The following is a 19,699-nucleotide window of genomic DNA, read 5'->3' on the forward strand; positions in this document are numbered from 1 at the left end:
ACATGCAGACACGCACACGCGTGACTCCGGGGGCTGCACACCCACAGGCGCTGCACGACAAGTGCGGGCCATGCGCACACCCGCGCCCCGCAACCGGGGGGGTGACACCGGGGGGCCCGCACACACACACCCACCCACCCACCCACGGTGGTTCTGCAACGCCGCGGAGGCGCGGGCGCGGGCACGAGCAGCGGGCACGAGCACGGTGCACGGCCCGGCCCGGCCCGCCGCGGGGGGCGATGCAGCCGCGGCCCGCCCCGCGCCGGGAGGTGCGCGCCGGTGCCCCGGCCGCGGTGCCGGTCCTCGGTCCCCGCTCCCCGGTTCCCAGTCCCGGTGGGATGGCGGGGGTTACTCACCCAGCGGCGGCGGCGGAGCGGGGCCCGGTGCTGGCGGCGGCGGTGCCGGGCCCCGGCGGCGGCAGCGCGGGGCGGGGCGGGGCGGGGCGGCCCCGCACCGGGGCGGGCACTGCCGGCTGTGCGCGCGCCGCCCGCCGCGCCGGGCGCGGCTCCGGTCGGCTCGGAACGGCGGCCCTGCCCACCCGCGAACCTGCGGGCGCTCAGCCCCGGTGCGCCCCGCACCGCCCCCACGGCGATATAACCACCGTACGGACCGGTGGAGCCCCCGCGCCGCACACCCGTAACCTGCCCACGAAGCGGGGTGACCCCGCACCCCCCCCGCGCACGCACAGCCCGTGTGCACCGGTGCACACGCGGTGTGCGCACACCCTGGTGTGACACGGTGAGACACCGGCCGCCCGCACACCCCGCACGCACACGCACACCGGTCCTCGCCGTGCAACACACACACGCTGGGAAACGCACACGTCGTGTGCTCACGCTGCTGCAAGCACAGCTCCGAGCATCGCACCGGTGCACACAAACGAACTGCTGGGATTCCCCTTTGCGGAAGGATCCCATCAGGAGCAACACCGGATCCGGCACGGGGAAGGTTCCGGGATGCCGGGTGGAGCCGGAGCGTAGGGAATACAAAGCTGGACATGCAGAGTTGCCTGCAGAGCCGTTTCGCAGCTGGTGCTTCTCCCCCTGCACCTGTCCCCAGGGAGGGCTGTCAGCCTGCAGGGACTGACTGTGAGGGCAGTGCCCGGCTGTGAGGAGGCAGCCTGTGGTTAATAATAAGCATTTTCCAGCACACCCAGCAGCAAAAGCAGCACAGCCTTTGTTACACCCTTTCCACTGTGTCCAGCTTTGAGACGTCACACCAGAGTTGGTCACATATAGTTAGAATCCTGGGACAGATGGTTTCAGGACAAGCCCCACCATCTCTGTGCTGGGTCAGCCTTCACTGGCCATCAGGTGTGGGAGCAACTGGGTCCGGCACTTCACAGGACGTAGGTGGCTTGGGGAACAGGGACCGCGGGGAGAGTCATCCAGAGTTCTTCCCAAAAGCATTTTTCAGGGAAAGCTCCATCTCTGCTGGGAAGCTCAGGACAGATAAAGGGATGACAAGGACAGGGGGCTGCCCCCAGCACCATCCCTTCATCCTCCAACAGCTCCTGTCCTGTCCCAAGGTACCCCAGAGGACTCACTCCAAACCCCTGCTACCATCCACTACAGGCTGAACTGCGTGGTCTTGTCTCTCCTGCCATCGGCCCATGAGCCTGTCTCTTGGGACACACCTGCCTGGGTGTCACAAGCCCCGCTCCCTCACAACAATAAGGCTGGCTGTGATTTCCAGCCCACGGCACGTGCCCAGGACACAGTCCCACTGCAGCAGCAGAGCAGGACACGTATGGGGCATGGTGGGAGCGAGCTGAGAGCCAAGCAAGGAGCCCTGCACTGGACCCTGGCCCGAGGGATGGGGCAGTGGAGGAGATGCAGCCCTTGCAGTGGCGGAGGACGGCGGCAGCGAGCGCAGCCGCCTGCTTTTGTCACACTCTCCTTTGTCCCAGGCACGTGGCACCAAGCACAGGGAGCCACAGCCATCTGAAGAGCTGGGATGGAGATGGGTGAGCTGGAAGGGTGGCGAAGCCCCATCTCAGCTGCCAGGAGGGTTTTCCGGATGCAGTGGCGAGGGGCCACGTTGTGTGACTGTACCTCTGCCCTGCTCCCCAGCACAGGTGGGTGAACAGCCAGTTACAGCCTGTGGCAGCTCCTGCTTCCTTATCGCACTGAGCAGGCGGCTGTGGGCTGATGCTGGTTGGAACCGCCAAGCTGTGGGACAGCGCAGGCTCCCCGGTGTCACACAGCTCTGCCACCAGCCACCCAGTGGGGCCACCTCCTGCCACCTCCCAGGGATAAACACCCCGTGCTTCCCAGCGAGACAGCCAGCTGCTCATGTCCACATGATCCCGTCTGGCCTTGCCTGTCACAGGTTAGGCTGCCTTGAGCAGATCTCCCTGGCAGGTGGTTCCCCAGGCACCAGCAAATACCACATCCAAGGGAAGTGTCTGTGTTGCCCGAAGTTTTCTATGGAGAAGCGGGACAGAGCTCCGGTGCCACTGGCATTTCGGGTGCTCCTGGCAGACGCAGATGGCTGGCCAGAGCCAGTGCCTGGAGCCGGGCTGGGAGGGGAAGCATCTGTTTTGCAGCACCGCGGGGTTCCCTAAATAGGTCACTGCGTTTTTATAGTCTCTTGGATCTAGAAAAACCAGTTGTTCCGGACAACCTGTGGACCTGCCAGCATCGTCGCAGCGGTGGCTCCCTGGGTGCTCCCCGTCGTGCCCCCAGGTCCTCACAGGGGGGGAGGACACCTGCCCCACCAGCAGTGTGAGCAGGGGGAAGGGCTGGGGAACTCGCAGCAGCCTGAGCTGTGCTGGAGGTCCTGTTGTATGCTGAGGGTGACCCGTCCCTGGCTGTGCCCAGTGTGGAATCTGCAGGGGGGGCTTTCCTCCTCCCACCCTGCCCCTGGCTTGGGGTGGCTGCCAGCTCCAGGCTTTGCCCTGGGGTGGTTTTCCCAGAGCCAGTGTTTTCCCTTCGCAAGGAGAGGCAGGTGCCTGTGCGGGGGCAGGGGGTGTGCAGAGCCGCACACCCACCGTGCCCCCGCATGCGCCGGAGGTGTCCCAGCCTGCTCGGGCTGAGCTCTCCCTCTAGTGGCACCAGAGCTTGGCAGAGCCTCTATACACATGGGGCGGCAGGAGCCACGGCCAGGGCACGTCCGAGGGGCTGGACCGAGCTGAAGGGCGAACTCCAACCTGACCTTCTCCCTCAGCCCGGGTGCCCGTGGCAGGTGCACAGGGAGGGCTTCACAGGAGCGTCCCACCTCCAGACCCCTGTTCTGGGGCGAGTGCAGGGGGCAAGTGGTCCTGCTCTTCTCATTGTCTGACCCCACATTTGCTGGGATGTGGCAGTACGATCAGCCAGCGCGCCCCAGGAGCCAGCGTCAGGCCTTGGGGGTGCAGCCCCACGGCTCCGTGTCACAATGATCCCCATCAGGGCGACACCGTGCCCATCCCTTTCCTTATCCCACAGCAGCCAGTGAGGGGAAGGGCCCCCGCAAGCCCCAGCTTTCCCCTCGTCATGGCGGTGCCCTGCCCGCAGGAGGGGTCCCGCAGGACCGCGCTGAGCCCCCCGAGGCCCGTCTGGTCGGGTGCCACCCCGCCGCGCGTCCCCGCAGGGTCCCCCGGGCCGGGCGCCAGGCCCATGCCGCAGGCAGCGCTGACGGGGCGCTTTGTTTTGTGCGGCCGCGGCTGCCCAGCGGGGAGACAAAAGGGGCAGTCAGACGCGGGCATTGTGCCGGCAGCCATGCGCTGAGGCAGCAGCCCGCGCCGCCACGCTCGCCTCGTGACCCCCGACGGCCCGGGCTGTGCCCGCCATGGCGCCCCGGGGCCCGCGGGGCCTGCCCCACAGGAGCCCCACACGGGAAGGGGCCGTGGGGCTGGTGGCTGTGGTTGCCACAGGGATGAGGCCTCCCCAAACCCGTGGGGGGTCCCCCAGTGCGGGGCCGTGGCGGTGGCAGCGCTGTGTGGAGCGCTGTGGCTCTGCGTGGCCGTGGGGACATGTCTGCCAGGCCCACAGCAGCCCTCACCTCCAGCCCCCCTTGCCCGCCATGGGAGGAGGGTGTCTGCACTGACACGGTGAACGGAACCCACCTTGGCTGGAGGAGCAAGGTGACTGTGCCTGGTAGACACCCAGCCGAGCCCACCACCCGCAGGGTCTCACGGGGAGGTGTCCCCGCTGTCCCCACGGTGCCAACTGGCGCCAGGGCCAGGCCAGCCCCCAGGCTCGCCCCGTGACGGCGCGGTGCATTGGCCCTGGAAAATGCCAGCGCGGTCAAATCGTTGAGTCATTTGTGACCAAGATTATCTGTGCAAACAGCCGCCCTGATTATTTTTTTTTTTTTATTATCAAATTTTTTTCTTTTTCCCTAAGAATGTGGCTCAGACCATGGGGATGAGCAGCTGAAATCTCCGGGGATCAGCAGGACAATGCCAGAGCAAGCATTGTGCTGACGGCTCTGCAAACGCTGGCACCGGTTCCCGGCCAGCAGCACCCTATAAAAGCTGAGCCGCTGAAGTAGGCAAACATTACATGGGCGAAGCAGCAGTAACCGCCTGAGCTAGGTGAGTCCTGGGACCGATGCGCACCTCTCCCACCTCGCCCCTGCTCACCCCTTTGCTGCCAGCTGGCCAGGCAGACACCCTTCCTCCTGCCTGGTGGCAAAAGACACCCAGAGGGACCATCGCCATTTCCCGTGGCATAAGACAGGCTCACATATCCCCGCTGGCAGCCGGAGGGGCTGAGAGCCCCTCTACCGCAGGGCACCCCACTCCTGGCACCCACCGGCACGGCACACTGGTTGGCATCTCCCACCATTAGCCTGGGCCGTCCATGGGAACCCACCGCACCTCCCAAAGGAGGCAAGGCTGGGGCACTGGGCAGGGAAAGGGGAGCAGGCGGGTCTGTTGGACACCGCCAGGCACAGGGCAGCCTGTGCCCCCCGCTGCAGCTCCCAGCTCCGGCTCAGGGGTGTTTTTCCTAGCGATGGTCTAGCCCCAGGGAAGGAGAAAGGGGAATCGGGCACCATGCCCCGGCGGGCGCGCAGGCTCCGTGCCATGGCCGGGAGGAGGGAAGGGGCACCGCAGCGGTGAGATGGGAGCACCTTGCTTTAGATGTGCCCCACAGCCCCCCTGCTGTGTCTCCTACCCTATCCTGTGGCCGGCAAGAGGGTTTCATTGCGACTGGTATGGCTTGTCCCCAGCAGTGGGGACAAGCTGTCCTCGAACAGGCGCTGTGGGTGGTGGGCACAGAGCTGTCTCCCAGCCTTGTGAGAGCAGGCAGCAAGGATGCACAGGGACATGCTGCAGTAAAAACGTCTTTTTCTTCCTTCTCCAGACACAGATCCAGCAGCAAAGATGGCTCAGACAAACCCTCTGCCTGTCCCCATGGGCCCGTGGAAGGTACGTCCTCACACCTCCTGTATCTCGCCTTTCCCTGCGTGTAGGTGGGAGACAGGGAGAAGGGCAAAGCATGTCCTGCGGGGCCAGGAAAGCTGCACAGCGGGCAGTGAGGCAGGGACAAGCACAGGAAACAGTCACTCCTGTCCTCTACCCATGAGAATGTGACTCCTGCCTGTTCAAAAACCTCCCAGGTGTTTTTCATAAGGGTCTTCACAGCATCCTGGCCCAGCCATGCCCTGCTCTTACCAGCTGTCCCGTGCCAGGCAGTCACAGAGTCCCTGAAAGCCACAGGCTGTTGTTTGCCCTACCCTGTCCATGCAGACAGGGTGAGCAGGGGCCATGGGCACTGTGGAGCAAGGTGGGGAGCAGCCCCATAGGGTCTGGCAGTAGCTCCAGGGCCTCAGGTCTAGGAGGGAGCTGAGAGGGAGAGGAGAAACACGTGCACAAGAGAGGCACATCCCGTCGAAGCCTGGAGCTGTCACGGGAGATTCCGTCAACCGCAGCCCCCCGGGGAGGTCCCGCTCGCCCTTTCCCCCGTTAATCCTCTTTGCCCTAGAGCGTTCGGAGCAGAGGCCGGGAGAACCGCCAGCCACAGCCCTGCCACCCGCCCGTCCCAGAACGGCTCCGCTCCTCTCTCCGGACGGCACCGCTGCCCCGGGAACTGATCTCCGCAGGGGTGAGCAGGAGAGCGGAGCGGGGGCCAGCCTGCGGCTCCCCCGACACCAAGGCAGGGCGTCGCGGGGCCAGCAGTGCAGGGACGCGGAGGCGTGTGCGGGGCTGTGTCCCAGCCCAGAGGGGTGCCTGGTGCAGCCTCCGCTGGCTCTCCCTGACGGAGTGTGACCCTCCGTCTCCAAGAGGCGCTGAATCGCCTGGGGCCACAGCTGGGCAGTTTCCAACTCGGCAGCTCACTCTCCGTTCCAGATCACCGTGTACGACCAAGAAAACTTCCAGGGCAAGAGGATGGAGTTCACTTCGGCCTGTCCAAACATCATGGAATGTGGCTTCGACAACATCCGCTCCCTGAAGGTGGAATGTGGCGCGTGAGTACCCAGCTGCCAGTGGCGGGGATGCTTTCCCAAGGCAGGCTGGCTGGGTGAGGGGTGCCCAAGTGTGGAGCAGGACCGGCTGTCCTCGCTCCGCTTGGCTGGAGCCAAGGACCACAGCCATGGAAAGCCAGGCATGGGGGAATCCCACCCTGCCAGGGTAGAGCAGCCAGCCCCGGGCAGCACTGACACAGAGAGGGCCAGAGAACAGTGAGAATGCCTTTGGCATCATTCAAAACTGCCTCCCACGGTGTTGGAGCAGCCAGGTTTGGAGCAGGGTTGCTGCCCAAGGATGTAGTGAGGATCAGTGCTCAGTGAGTGGCTCTTGAGCTTGGCCTGCTCCCCATTCTGCCTGTGTAACCCTGTGAAACACCACTAGAGAGCCACCTCTCTTGCCCTAGGGCCCAGCCCTGCTCTACCTCAGGCTTTCCCTGCACTGCACAGCTCCCCAGGGCCGAGGCAGAACCTTCTCACAGCCTCCCCAGTCCTGAGAGGGTTAGGGAGTGGAGTCAGGCTACTCCCTGCACACGGGAATCTTCCCTGGCACACGCGAGGCATCTCCCGAGCAGCTCAGAAAGAGCGTGTCGGGATCGGTCCCCACAGCGAGCATCCCGCCGGGGCCAGCAGCAGACGAGATAGATTTGTGCTGCTATATTTAGGATGTGTAATGCTAATGGGATTACAGCAGCGTGCGTGCTCACGCCGTAATCAGCTCGCTGCTCCAGTTGACGTGTTCCTAATCAGTCTTCACCTTGCACAGGGTGGGCTGACTGCAGGACATGGGTTTGGGGCTCAGTTTAGGTCAGTGGCAGGAAGCCCTTGAACCCCCCCAGCTCAGCGTGCCCCTCAGCACCCTGCATACCCCATCAGCAAGGGCTCCATGGACTGCACAGTCTGTGGCACCCACCTTCCTGCCCCCAGCCCTGGCCTCCCTGTTCCACTGCAGCTGTCTCATCCCCAGTCTCTTAAAGGAGATGTTCCCAGATGTCCCCACCCTGGGGACAGGCAGGTGCCATGTGGGCAGCACCAGGGCTTGCAAAATGTGTCCTACAGGGTGGAGGCATCCCGCTCACCTCTCCTTGTTTTCAGTGAAGAGGGACACCCAGAGAGGGGAAAGGCCACAGCTCCCTGCCCTGCCCAGAGCCAGATGGGCGCTGCCTGCTTTGGGCATCAGGAATTCAGGTCTTTCCAGCTGTGTCAGGTTGTAATTGGGAAACAAGTAAGAAATGAGGCCTTTGGGAGAGAAGGGCAGTCAGGGCATCCGGAAGCGATGTTGGTCTGCATAGATAACGACAGAGCAGTCAGGGGGAAGAGCCACCTGCGCAGGATGGGCCCCTGGAGGGGGGACCCCATCTCCCACCACAGCTGGGGGGGTGCCTCCCCAGCACCAGATGGGGTCACACACTCCCCAGGTTCTCTGCCCACATCCAGCACCAGTTCTCTGCCCACATCCATCATCGCTTCCTCTCCTCCCGACCTGTGGGCAGCCCCCAACCTCCTCCTGGCACCTACATCCTGCCCCGGTGCCAGCTCCAAGCAGGAGGCCCTGAGTTGCCGCAGGAAGCCCTGGCAGCCCTCGCTCTGTTTTTGCAGCTGGGTGGGTTATGAGCACACCGGCTTCTGCGGGCAGCAGTTCATCCTGGAGAGGGGAGAGTACCCGCGCTGGGACGCCTGGAGCGGCAGCAACGCCTACCACATCGAGCGCCTGATGTCCTTCCGCCCCGTCTGCTCCGCTGTGAGTGTCCCGCCTCCCGCTCTGATCCCGGTAAAGCGTCCCAACCTACAGCAGTGAGATTACGAAGGGTAAACACAGCTATGCCAGGGGCAGGCTCAGCTCTTCTCCCCCGCTCCCAGCAGGATTTGCTCTGTCCTGTTTTTTAAAGCTTTTATGGGAACTTCCGGGCCAGGTGTACATGGCCAGAGCTGGGGGACAGCCAGCCTGAGACAGTAGTTGTGGCACAGCTGTCTCCAACACCTCCCACCGCCCCCAAAATAAAAACCCAGCGAGGGTCTGAACATCTCCCTCTCTGGGAAACCCTCCCAGCAATGCCATAGGGAGGGACATTACCACCCATGCTGGGGAGGGAGCACTGCCTCCCCCTCAGCCCCTGCTCTCCCCTCCCAGAATCACAAGGAATCCAAGATCACCATTTTCGAGAAAGACAACTTCATTGGCCGCCAGTGGGAGATCAGTGACGACTACCCCTCACTGCAGGCCATGGGCTGGGCCAACAACGAAGTGGGCTCCATGAAGATCCAGTGCGGCGCGTAAGTGATGGGCAAAGGACCGGGAGCAGCAGGGACAATCCGCTGCCACTGCTGTGCTACCACAGCAGGGGAGGGGGACACACCCTGTAAACCCCCTGCTTACCTCTTGTCCTTTTCTTCCAGCTGGGTGTGCTACCAGTATCCTGGGTACCGTGGCTACCAGTACGTCCTGGAGGCTGACCACCACGGTGGAGACTACAAGCACTGGAGAGAGTGGGGTTCACACGCCCAGACCTCCCAGATCCAATCCATCAGGCGTGTCCAGCAGTAGCTCCCCACCTTCCATCTCTGCAAGGTTTCAAAAGCTCACCGGCTCCCTCTTGGTGCTAATACTCCCCTCCCGAAATAACCACCCCCTCTCGTACTGCCACTGCTTATGGAACAACACTCCCAAACGGTACTGACTGCCACAATTGCCAATAAATGTGACTGAAAGAAAAAGATAAACCAGCTTGGTGTGTGTTTGCTCTTGGGGGTTTGGGGCTGAGGTTGCACATCACCATATGAGCAGGGACGAGACTCCTTCCTGCCCATTTTAAGCAGGGCTGAAGCCCAGTGGGGCTCACATCGAGAGAGGTTCGTTGCCCCACTGTCTCACACACACAAACCCTTGGTTACTGCAGCTCTGCAGCCACGTGGCTTCCTTCCCTCTCCTTCCCCTGACAAAGTAAAGGACATCTGGACCCCCACCCAACGGAGCCATGCTGGCACCTGGTACCCACGTACCCACAGCTCGTGGGCTCTGCAGCTGGCACTGCCAGGCCTTGGGGACCAAAACCCAAGCAGCATCCCTGGGGACAAGGGCTGCTCCCCGAAAACGCAAAGAAGAAAGTCACACTGACACCCACAAACTTTAAAATTTTTATTCAACAATTTACATCACTTATTGTCTGTCTTAATGTATTCGATCTACACAAATTTCTTCTTTTTTTCCTGATAAAATAATAAAATTTGGATAAATTTTGAAGACCTGTTGGTGCAGAATAAACAAAATTTCAGGTTTTTTTTTCTTTTTTTTTTTTTCCTTTTTTTAAACATTTAGTGTGAATTATGACATCATTGGTAAAGATACATCATGCCATTACAGCTCATGGACATTACCTATCCTTACAGTCCGTGACATCACCCACACCAGCGCAAGGGGCTGCGCCAGACACAGCTACAGCAGGTTTTACACTAACTCCTCTAGCCACCCTCTCACCACCAGGAAAACGCCTACGCTTTTCCAGCTGGGCACACAGAGTGCATTAACCTAATCAGAAATCACCGGGGAGGGGAGAAGGAAACAAAGACTACCTTTACTGATCGGTGTGGTCGCACACTACAACATCGACACCAAAGAGGGGCTGCCCCTCTCTGCAGGTCAGAGGTAATTCAGCTTCTGAGCAGGTAGAGCACAACCCCTCGCAGCGATTTTAATACAAACCAGGAACAAAATGAGAACTTATCGACGGGGAAGGGGGGGCAGGAGAGGAGACGCCCCGGCGGCTCCGCCTGCAGGGATCTCTCCAGCCCCAGCTCGCAGTCGAAGCACGCGGTTGTTTCGCACCGTCCTTAACACTGAAATATTCAGGGAAGGGGGAGAGAGGGGCATCCATCCCCCCAGTAAACAAGTCGAGGACCTTCAGAGGCTGGGAAGCCGCTGAAGGTGTGTAAGTACACGTGTGATGGTAGATAGAAAAGCAGCCCTGTTCTGTATGAAAAAAAGCTGTCAAGTTAGTACAAATTTCTGCCACGGCGAAGGGAACAGGAGGAGAAAGCTGTCAGGGCCCTTCTCCCGCCACCAAATCCTGACTCTCCCGCACACAGGCTCTGGGCTAAGCAACATGTTTCCAAAGGTGGTACCTGCAACCCAACGCATGAAAACAAAACCAAAATAAAGCTCTCACCCCCAAGGCTGAAGGGAGCCCACCCTTTGCTCCAGCCCTGCAGCAGGACAGTGAGGAAGGCTGTCCCTCCCGCCTCACAGTGGGAATACACAGCAGTAGGGTTCCTCTTGGTTTATTTCGTCATTAGAAGCCTCAAGTTTGCCCACACCACCAGCCTGCAGCGCAGTGGACTGGTCTCCACTCCCTCCCCAAAGCTGCTTTGCGTGGGGCCGAGCCCGCACTCCCTGTCCCCATGGGGACACCGGCGGGTACCACACCACGCTCTCACCAGAAACAAAAAGGGCACTGGTTCATCTGAGAGTACAAAGTGTATCTGAAACACAAGCCAGCACACCCCGCTCCCTCCGATTCAATTACTAAAGTAGGCTCTTTAAAATAAAAAAATAATATATATATTTATATAGCTATACAGAGAGATACAGAGAAAGCAAAGGAGAGAGAGAGAGAGAGAGAGGCTACTAAAATAATCAAGAAGCGCCAGTTTTCTGCTATAGCTGTCAGCAAAGAACTGTCACCTTACATCATACCCTCCAAGATGGTGAAGAGAATGCAGGCAATGACAGCACAGGAATGCAAAAGAGGGCAGATAAGTCACTTCTGGTAATGAGACACAAATTAAACTTTCAAAACATGTGCATAGCTTTATTCATCTGCTTCAAACTAACCTTTTCACGGAGCTTCAGCGAAACTCAAGTGTGCAAAATGCATTTCTAAAAAATAATGCAAGCAAGCTTTCACATTTAGTGTGGCAGAAGTACAGAAAGACTCGGACAGAATCACACGCTGGGGCGGGAGATGGAGAACCCAGAATTGCACAGCTTGGAGTTCTGAGTCACTGACTGCAAACACAAGCATTTCGATTTCGCGAACTTTAAGCAAGCTGTGTTTACTTCTCCTTTACAAAAAAACTCAAAAACCCCACAGAAACAAGAGCCACAACCTGGTAGGGAATAAATCCCTTGGATAATGGGATCCTGGTGCCGCAGAGAGGCTGAACTCCAGCAAAGCTGGTTCCAGACCTTGGCTTGTTTTGGCTCTGCAGGCAAACCATGGCAATGTTGATTTTTGTCCACAGGAGAAGAGCGAAGCAGCTTCTCTTTCTCTCCCTCCCACTCGCCTCCAAAGTCACAGGTGCCACCCCACAGGACACCATCCCAAAACTCTAAGACAGCCACTAACACAGGGTGGATTCCAGGTCTCATTTCGATCCAGAGGGTCACCGGGACACTAAGGGACCTGTTGATGGGGCGCGGCCATCGCGCTGCCAGCGGGAGCCCAGCCCTCCCAGCCACGTCCCCCCAGCTCACACACCACCAAATCTCCTCAGAAAGACTAAGCACACATGCAAGGCACATTGAGTCAGATGTACACACACACACGGGTGTGTAAAAGAGCAAACGCTGGCCAAAAAAATAAAAAATTGATGCTGAACAAAGTACTTAAACAGGCAGAGAGCTCTGGCCTATGTATTTATAGACTATTTTCCAGGCAGTTGTAATCCCCAGGTGTTTTTCCTACACGACTTCAGACCTTCCTTACTCTTCCCTCACTTTTATTTTCCTAAAGGATCTTCTATAAATAGTCAAGTAAATTCCCTTTTTTTCCCCTTCAGTAAACTCCTCCTTTAGGGTACACATGCCCCCCCGTGGTCCAGGTGTGACCCATGCTAAGAAGAGGCTGTGGACCTGCCTGTGCCCCACAGCAGTGCCTTGACGCAGCGAGACCTCCCTCCACTACTCCCTAAGCCTTTTGCTGACAGGTTTTGGCTGGGTGGATGGCTTCACTTTGCTTTTTTCTTGGAAAACATCCGATCCCAAGTGCTCTCCAGCACCCAAGGGCAGCTGGAGAAGGAATTGGGGGTGCAGACAGGATGGAGGCCATGCAATCTTTAATACTGCTGGTTAACTTCACATTGAGATAAAGCATTCAAAAGATCTTTTCGTAGAGATGAGCAATTTCCTTCTAAAGATAAATTCAAATAGAAAACAAATATATTAAAAACAAGAGCTGACTGAGATTTTTCTACCTTACAAGTTACTCAGGCACCTTTCCCGCACCGCCAGCCACGGAGGAAGGAGAAGTTGAAAACCTCAGGGATTTGCACTACCCTTCCAATAGCAGCTTGAGAAAAGGAAGGAGGGGGGAGGGGAAAAAAAAACCGAACCAAAAAAAAATGCACAGTGTTCTCTCAAGTTAAAAGAGTTCTCCTTTGCTTGTGTTTGCATAGAAATTCCCGTAGGTCAGCACCAAGATCAGGTACACCCCTGTCCTACACCCCAGCTCCCCCAGGTCCGACGCTCCCCGCAGTCAGTGGCTGTGTTACAGGAGGGTTCAACTATCCGCAGAGGAACTACGTGGTCATGTTAAAAAAAAAACAAAACAAAACAACAAAAATGAAAACAAAAGTGCATCACACATTCTTGATTTTCAGGGTTATACTTATAGCAGCAGCAGCATTAATCCAAGACAATGAACAGTTGTAGATTCGTTCTTAAAATGCAGCAACACTCAATGAAATGTCTTCGGGGAAGGGCATAAGAGGGTCCTTCTCAAAAGGATAAAAAATGAAAATCAGACTATTCAATGTGGACAAAAAGGAGATACAACAAAAATTAAAGACACAATCTTATTTACATTAAAAAAAAAAAACCCCAAACATTCTTGTTAAAATATCTTTACAACACCTAAGCAAAAAAATATGTATTTTAAGAATAAAGCAGAAACTCCTAAAGCAGTATCCATTTTTGGAACCCTTATTTAGCACCTGAGGAAAGACCGTATGGAAAGCAGACAGGTTGGGTTTTTTTGTTGGTTTTTTTTTTTTTTTTAAGAAAACTGTAAATTGTCTTTTTACTAAACAGAAATTCGCAGTACACGAGTTTCATACCACAGAAAGAAATGAGCAAATTTTTTTGTTGTTGTTTTCTTTTTAAAGATACTCTACTCATTAATAAGGCTGTAGAAAAGGGACACTGCTATCTTACAAAATGGCTTTAGAGCTCTGGACACGTTATATGAAGCTTTCTCATTAACAGTCAAGACAAATCCAGCTCAGCATCCCCCAGTGAGGGCACAGGCAGGACTCCTGCTCCTGTCCCGGGACAAGGAGCAGGTTCATGCCCTGGACATGAGGCCACCACAGGGTTCTTGTATCTCCCCAGACATCCATGGCTCTGCAATGCCACTTTTGAGGATCTCAGATAGGACAGAGGCAGCCAGCCTGACCCTTGGGTGTAACATGCACTGGGCAAACCTCTAAAGCTCTGTAATCCCTGGGAGGCAACACATCCACAGTGCACACCGAGATCTCCTCCTTCCCACCAGCCCAGGTTCCTGCTTTCCAATTGCTTCCACTAGGGCTTTTCCACATGGAAAAATGCTCTGGTGGTGGCCAAAGCTAGAATTACTCTGGCTTTTTCAGCTACTCCACGACACCAGCCCTTCTCCTGCCTTCCTCACCACAGTAAAAATGTGTAGAAGCTTTAAATTGGGTGAATCCTTGCTCTCTTCCCTCCTGACCTCGACCATCTCCCTTGTAAACAGCCTCTGTAAAGAAAACAAATCACAACGGATGGATGGAAGAAAAATCTTCTAGGGATGAGAGGATAAGACTCCTGAAAGCTTGGGACACCATAGCAATTTACTGAAGATGCTGAATCAAGATCAAAAACAATGCACAGGAAAACTACCAGCAGTTCTGAAACACGGCTGCGAATGCCATCGCTCCCAGATGTCCCCAAGGTCACCCACTGGCCACTTGGGAAAGGATGTGATGGTGCTACAGCGTGAAAGCACTAATTACAAGCACAACTGGGAGGACAACTTCCATCTCTCTTTCTTTTTTTTTTTTTCCTAGCAGGAAGCAATTTCCCTTTAGCTGGCTGGTTCACCCATCACCGCTCCCAGCCACCAAACAGTGGATTTGCAACCTAATGAGAATTGGGGTTTCTTTCCACATTTTGAAGAAGGTCACAGCAGCTACCGAAGGCAAACAGTGGGATTTAATGGTTCTAAAAGGTTCGAAGTGGATTAGTGGCAGAGTCCATGCCCTGGAGCTACCCACTGGTCAAAGAGAAAAGAGATTTCTAACAGGTTTCACAGAGGATCGTGGTGGGTTTAAACCAAAACCAAACTCCAACCAAACCTTGAAAGAAAACACACTGCCAGTCTACCAGATGGGTGAAGTGGGAGAGAGCAGAGGCTGAAGGCCCCAAACCACTGTCACCAGGAACAGAGAGCAATTTTTAAATTACCTCTTGGAGCAGATGAAATGCCCCCTGATCCAGCAAAGAGCATGCAGATTCCGAGCTGGATCTGGCTGGCACTTCAGCCTCTGTTACACAAGACCCTGTACAGGAAACACCCAGAAGAACCTGTTGGTGGAGGAGGAATGGTGGGGAATGAATGACCAGAGGAGAAAGGAGACAGCCCCTGTCCTCACAGGAATCCTCACTCCAGTAAACACACAGCTTGCCAAGGAAACTCACAACAGGAACAGAAATGAGAGAAAATCCTTAACCTGAATTAGTATCTTCATAGCTAATAAAAAAATAGGTCATGATCTCACCCTTAGTGCCACTTTCCAATACTACACATACTTAGGGGGGTTTTGTTTTAAAACTTACTTTACTCAGTGTAATGAAAACAATGGCACAAATAAATACACGCTCGCTCTCCTTACACATCAGATGCTCACACGCACCGCCGGCTCCTCGCCCCCACAGACACCCTCGGGTGCAGACCCAGGTCAGGAGGCTGCTGCTCCCCTTCCCAGGCTGTATTTGGTTTATGCTACAGTACTAATACTCTGAGTCAAACAAAAACAAAACATGAGACTTATCGGTAACACCTTATCGTTATTTCAATGTGCTAAATTAGTCACAGCTCAATTTCAGGTTTTTTTCTTTTTTTTTTTTTTTTTAAGTTTACACAAAAATAATCAGAAAACAGATTAAATCTTAAGATATTTTTAATAAGTGCTCAGTTAAGAATTGTGTGAGGACTTGGGGAGGACTGCAGACAGCACAGGGCGAGTTACACGACAGCACGAGGAAGTTCCTTCCACGGTCCTGCCTGGCTCTAGGCAATAGTCTATCCCAGAAATCCTGGGGAGCCGGAGCTACAGGAGCTGAGAGAGAGGAATTCCTAACTGCTTAGCGCTGAGCACACACCATGGAGCTCACGGAGACAGAAGGACAGACGTCTGAACAGAGGATGGTCAGAAATACAGCAGAGAAGGTGCTGCCGAGGGTGTTTCTGGGTGGGTCCCGCTGGCGAGGGGCCACGCACAGCGAGGCAAAGCCACAGGGATGAGCATCAGGGATAAACCAACCCAACCCATTGCTTGAACCATGTTTCTCTCAGCATTTCTTTTGCTAGTTAAATGAAAGACTGGACTAGGTCAAGATGAGAGTCCTCCAATATTCAGCAAGACTCAGACCGCTCTAAAGGCGCAGGGTCCTCAGCACCAGTTAGTGCTGCTCAGCTCCTGCATCCCCCCGGCCCCCAGTGCAGATCTGGGATAGGAGTACAGGACAGAACAGACCCCAGGGAAGCAAAACAGGGTGTTTTTGCAATTTTTTTCTTTTTTTTTTTTTTTTTTTTTAATGGAACCTAGCCCTTAAGGCGACAAGTGACTACACAAGGCAAATAAATACACAGCAGAGCCTTAAAGCCAGTAAAACAAACTGGAAACTTTGCTACTAGCCTTCAACTTTTTGAAAATAATAATAAAAAGGAAAAAGAACACTTCTTCCACCTTAATATTCCCAGTCCCCACCATCCAGTTTGTTCAACACTTTAAAGCTCAGGAATGCCCCAGCTCTTCGGCGGCGGAGCCGGAGGCAATTCCGACTTTTGGCAAGCAGTTGGGAGACTCAACAGAATTAAAATAGGGATGTCGGAGGACTAGATGTCGGGCACATCTGTAAACATGTTATACATCTCAAAGTTACACACACCTGTAAAGGTGGTACAGTTTTTATAGGTGAAACAGAACTATTTGCGACTGGCCAACCACAAGTTTCTGAACCTGGACTGATACAATACATGATGACTATATAGTATCACACTCAGTATTATACTATATAGTGGTTGATACATCAAATGGAGTAGGCAATCCATAGTCATACGTTTAGAACTAAGCGTGGCAGAAAGCTAAGCGTCTTACACAAGGTACAGAACTCAGTTTCATCGTCCCACCATGAACCCAAGTGTCTCATTCAGGAACAATCTTATTAAAAGTATAAAAACAATTAAAAAAACACATGCTACATAGTCCTAATTAACAAAACAAAACAAAACAAAAAAGCAGATCATAGAATCATCAAATATGCTGAGTTGGAAAAGACCCATCAGGACCAGTGATTCCAACTCCTGGCCCTGCACAAGACAGTCCAACAATCCCACCATGTGCCCGAGAGCGTTGTCCAGATGTTTCCTGAACTCAGACAGGTTTGGTGCTGTGATCACTTCCCTGGGGAGCCTGTTCCAGTCCTCAACCACCCTCTGGGTGAAAAACCTTCTCCTGACATCCATCCTAAACCTCCCCTAACTCAGCTTCAGGCCCTCTCCTTGGGTCCTGTCACTGGTAACAAGAGTGAAGAGATCAGTACTTGCCCTTCTTCTGCCTCTATGAGGAGAGCAAAGACCACAGTGAGTTTTTCCCTGTGTCCTCCAGGTTGAACAAACCAAGTGATCGCAGCTGCTCCTCATATGGCTTCCCCTCCAGACCCTTCCCCATCCTCATGGCCTCCTTTGGATGCTCTCTAACAACTTAATATCTTTTTTATATTGTGGTGCCCAAAACTGTCCCCAGGACTCAAGGTGAGGCTGCCCCAGGGCAGAGCAGAGCAAGACAATCCCCTCCCTCACCGGGCCAGCAATGCTGGGCCTGATGCCCCCAGGACACAGTTGGCCCTCCTGGCTGCCAGGGCACTGCTGACTCATGGCCAACTGGCCATGGACCAGCACCCCCAGGTCCCTTTCCACAGTGCTGCTTTCCAGCATCTCATTCCCCAGTCTAGACACACAGCCAGGGTTGCCCCGTCCCAGGTGCAGAATTCAGCACTTGCCCTTGCTAAACTCCATACAGTTGGTGACTGCCCATCTCTCTGATTTATCCAGGTCTCTCTGCAGGACCTCTGTGCCCTTGAGAGGTGACAGATCCTCCCACTTTAGTGTGGTCAGCAAACTCACTTAGTATCCCTTCGAGTCCTGTGTCCAGGTTGTTAATGAAGACTTTGGAGAGAGCTGGGCCAAGGATGGAGCCCTGTGGAACCCCACTAGTGACCAGACACCAGCCTGATGGATAAATCTAAGCACAAGGGGTATGCAAAAGTTTTGGGTTTATCTGCTTCCTGTAATGCCCCACAGGGTCCAGACTAATTTTAGGACACACCAACTGCTGCTGACCTTGATAACCAGGAGCCAGGATTCAGCCACAGAAACCCACAATGAGCATTGGGCATGTGTGGAGCTGGGGCTGGTCAGCAAACCCATTTCTGCTTTATTCACTTCTCACTCTTGCACTGGACCCTGTGACCGTTCCATCTTTTAAAAAAAACCCAGAAAAACTACCCAACCCCCAGATGATTTGGACACTCGACACAAGCTGCAATGGGACAGAGTGGGTTACACAGCTGGAGCCTGCACTCTGCTCAGCCTTCCCTACCACTGCTAGGAAGCCTTCCTTTCCCTGGGATTTTTTTTTTTAATTATTTTTTAAATTATTATTTTCATTCCTAAGTCCTCCATTTTTTTGTAATAAAATATATTTTTATTAAGAGATAATTAGAAGCAGAGCCCGGAAATACACAGACTGCATTAAAATATAAAAGAGCATTTCCAAGGGGCAGGAAGCCCAGCCATTGGCGTTCTATGGACAAATTGAAAAGGATTCAAATTCCCATTTTTCTTTTTTTTTTTTTCTTTTTTTTTTTTTTTTAATTTTTTCTTTTTTTTGTTATTTTTAATTTTTTTTTTTAAGAGAAAAAATAATTCAAGAAGGATGAAAGTTAGCAGAACTCAATTCCTCTTCAGTTTTCCATTGAAAATGGGAAAAAAATCCAGCACATTTAGTGTTAGGAGACAGACAGAGCAAATATGAAGCACCTACAGTTGAAAGCAGAAGATACTTTTTTTTTTGTCTTTTTTTTTTTTTCTTGCTCCCAGTAATACAATGGCATTAAACTGTGGGAACAGCAGGGGTTTTTGTTGTTGTTGTTGTTGTTTTTTCCCATATTAAATGCCTAAACAGATTGCTTATTTTTCCACGTTGTCTTTTAAAATGAAATAACTCTTCAGCTGCAATAGTCCAATGTGTAACAGGAGCCAGGTCAACTGTGTGACTTCACCATGCATCCTAGAACTGCAGTATTACCATCTTTCCCTCAGCAGAACGAGCTGTTTTAGACAATATCCCCCACATAGGATTGCTGCTTTACTCCTGGCAAAACATGCGGCTTATAATTCTCTGGAAAAAAAAAAGAAACTCTGCAAACTTCAAGGCGTTTCTCCAGCATTCAATGGAAAACAAACCAGAAAAAAAAAAAAAAAAGAAACTAAATGGGGGAGGTGAAAGGGAAAGGGGAGATGAAGGATGGTGAATCATCCTGATTTCCCTGTGATTAGTGTGTCACTACAGTCACAGAACAAGAAACAGAAACCTTGTCAAGTGGAAATGCCTCTCCAGTGGGTTGCTGTTGCCCATGTAGACGACAGCAGGAACTTTGAAACCGGGCTTGTAATTGAGTCTGTATTCCTTAATCACTTGCATTCACTCTTTAAACAAAAACAAAACAAAACAAAAATGAAAAAAAAAAAAATCTATTCAGTACCGGAGATTAAATAATCACGTGTGTAGTCTCGTTGAAATAAATTTTCAGATTCCTTAAGAAGTCTAATTACTTTCAGTTGCCACTTTTAAATAACTATATATATATTTGTATATATTATCCTGTGATTCTAGTTATGGTTCCTCTGCTGCACTGAAGATTTAGAAGGAGCATAAAAGCCTTTTTGTCCCCCACGAACAGCACAAATGCTGCAGAAAGGTTATAACAGGCAGTCTTGTCTTGCTACCTTCATTGATCCGGGCGATCCATGGCTTCATCATAAGTGATTATCCTTTTGGGATCTGGAAA

At 53.8% G+C, this 19,699-nt stretch overlaps 3 protein-coding genes across 7 annotated transcripts in view; 1 reads left to right on the plus strand and 2 right to left on the minus strand.

Moving 5' to 3' along the window:
• Window positions 1-456, minus strand: part of MYO18A (myosin XVIIIA) — a 37,088-nt gene extending 36,632 nt beyond the window's left edge. The window contains exon 1 of the mRNA XM_051809192.1: window positions 357-456. The gene's annotated coding sequence lies outside the window, so the exon portion shown is untranslated. The remainder of the gene's footprint in view (window positions 1-356) is intronic.
• A 4,031-nt stretch (window positions 457-4,487) lies between these two features.
• CRYBA1 (crystallin beta A1) lies at window positions 4,488-9,079 on the plus strand. The gene is given in 8 exon segments (XM_051810080.1): window positions 4,488-4,505; window positions 4,507-4,519; window positions 5,292-5,356; window positions 5,913-6,032; window positions 6,278-6,396; window positions 7,993-8,134; window positions 8,525-8,667; window positions 8,791-9,079. Coding segments are annotated over 8 exon segments (768 nt in total). The 3' UTR covers window positions 8,939-9,079.
• A 437-nt stretch (window positions 9,080-9,516) lies between these two features.
• NUFIP2 (nuclear FMR1 interacting protein 2) overlaps window positions 9,517-19,699 on the minus strand; it is a 42,898-nt gene continuing 32,715 nt past the window's right edge. For 3 of the 5 annotated variants that reach the window (XM_051810078.1, XM_051810074.1, XM_051810079.1), the window contains one exon: window positions 9,517-19,692. In XM_051810078.1, the coding sequence (XP_051666038.1) occupies window positions 19,640-19,692 (53 nt within the window). In that variant the 3' untranslated portion in view covers window positions 9,517-19,639. The remainder of the gene's footprint in view (window positions 19,693-19,699) is intronic. The other 2 variants (XM_051810077.1, XM_051810075.1) reach the window with 2 other exon arrangements.

Source organism: Manacus candei, unplaced genomic scaffold, assembly GCF_025592945.1.
Source record: "Manacus candei isolate 608988 ecotype Guabito, Panama unplaced genomic scaffold, ASM2559294v1 h1tg000076l, whole genome shotgun sequence".
NCBI lineage: Eukaryota > Metazoa > Chordata > Aves > Passeriformes > Pipridae > Manacus > Manacus candei.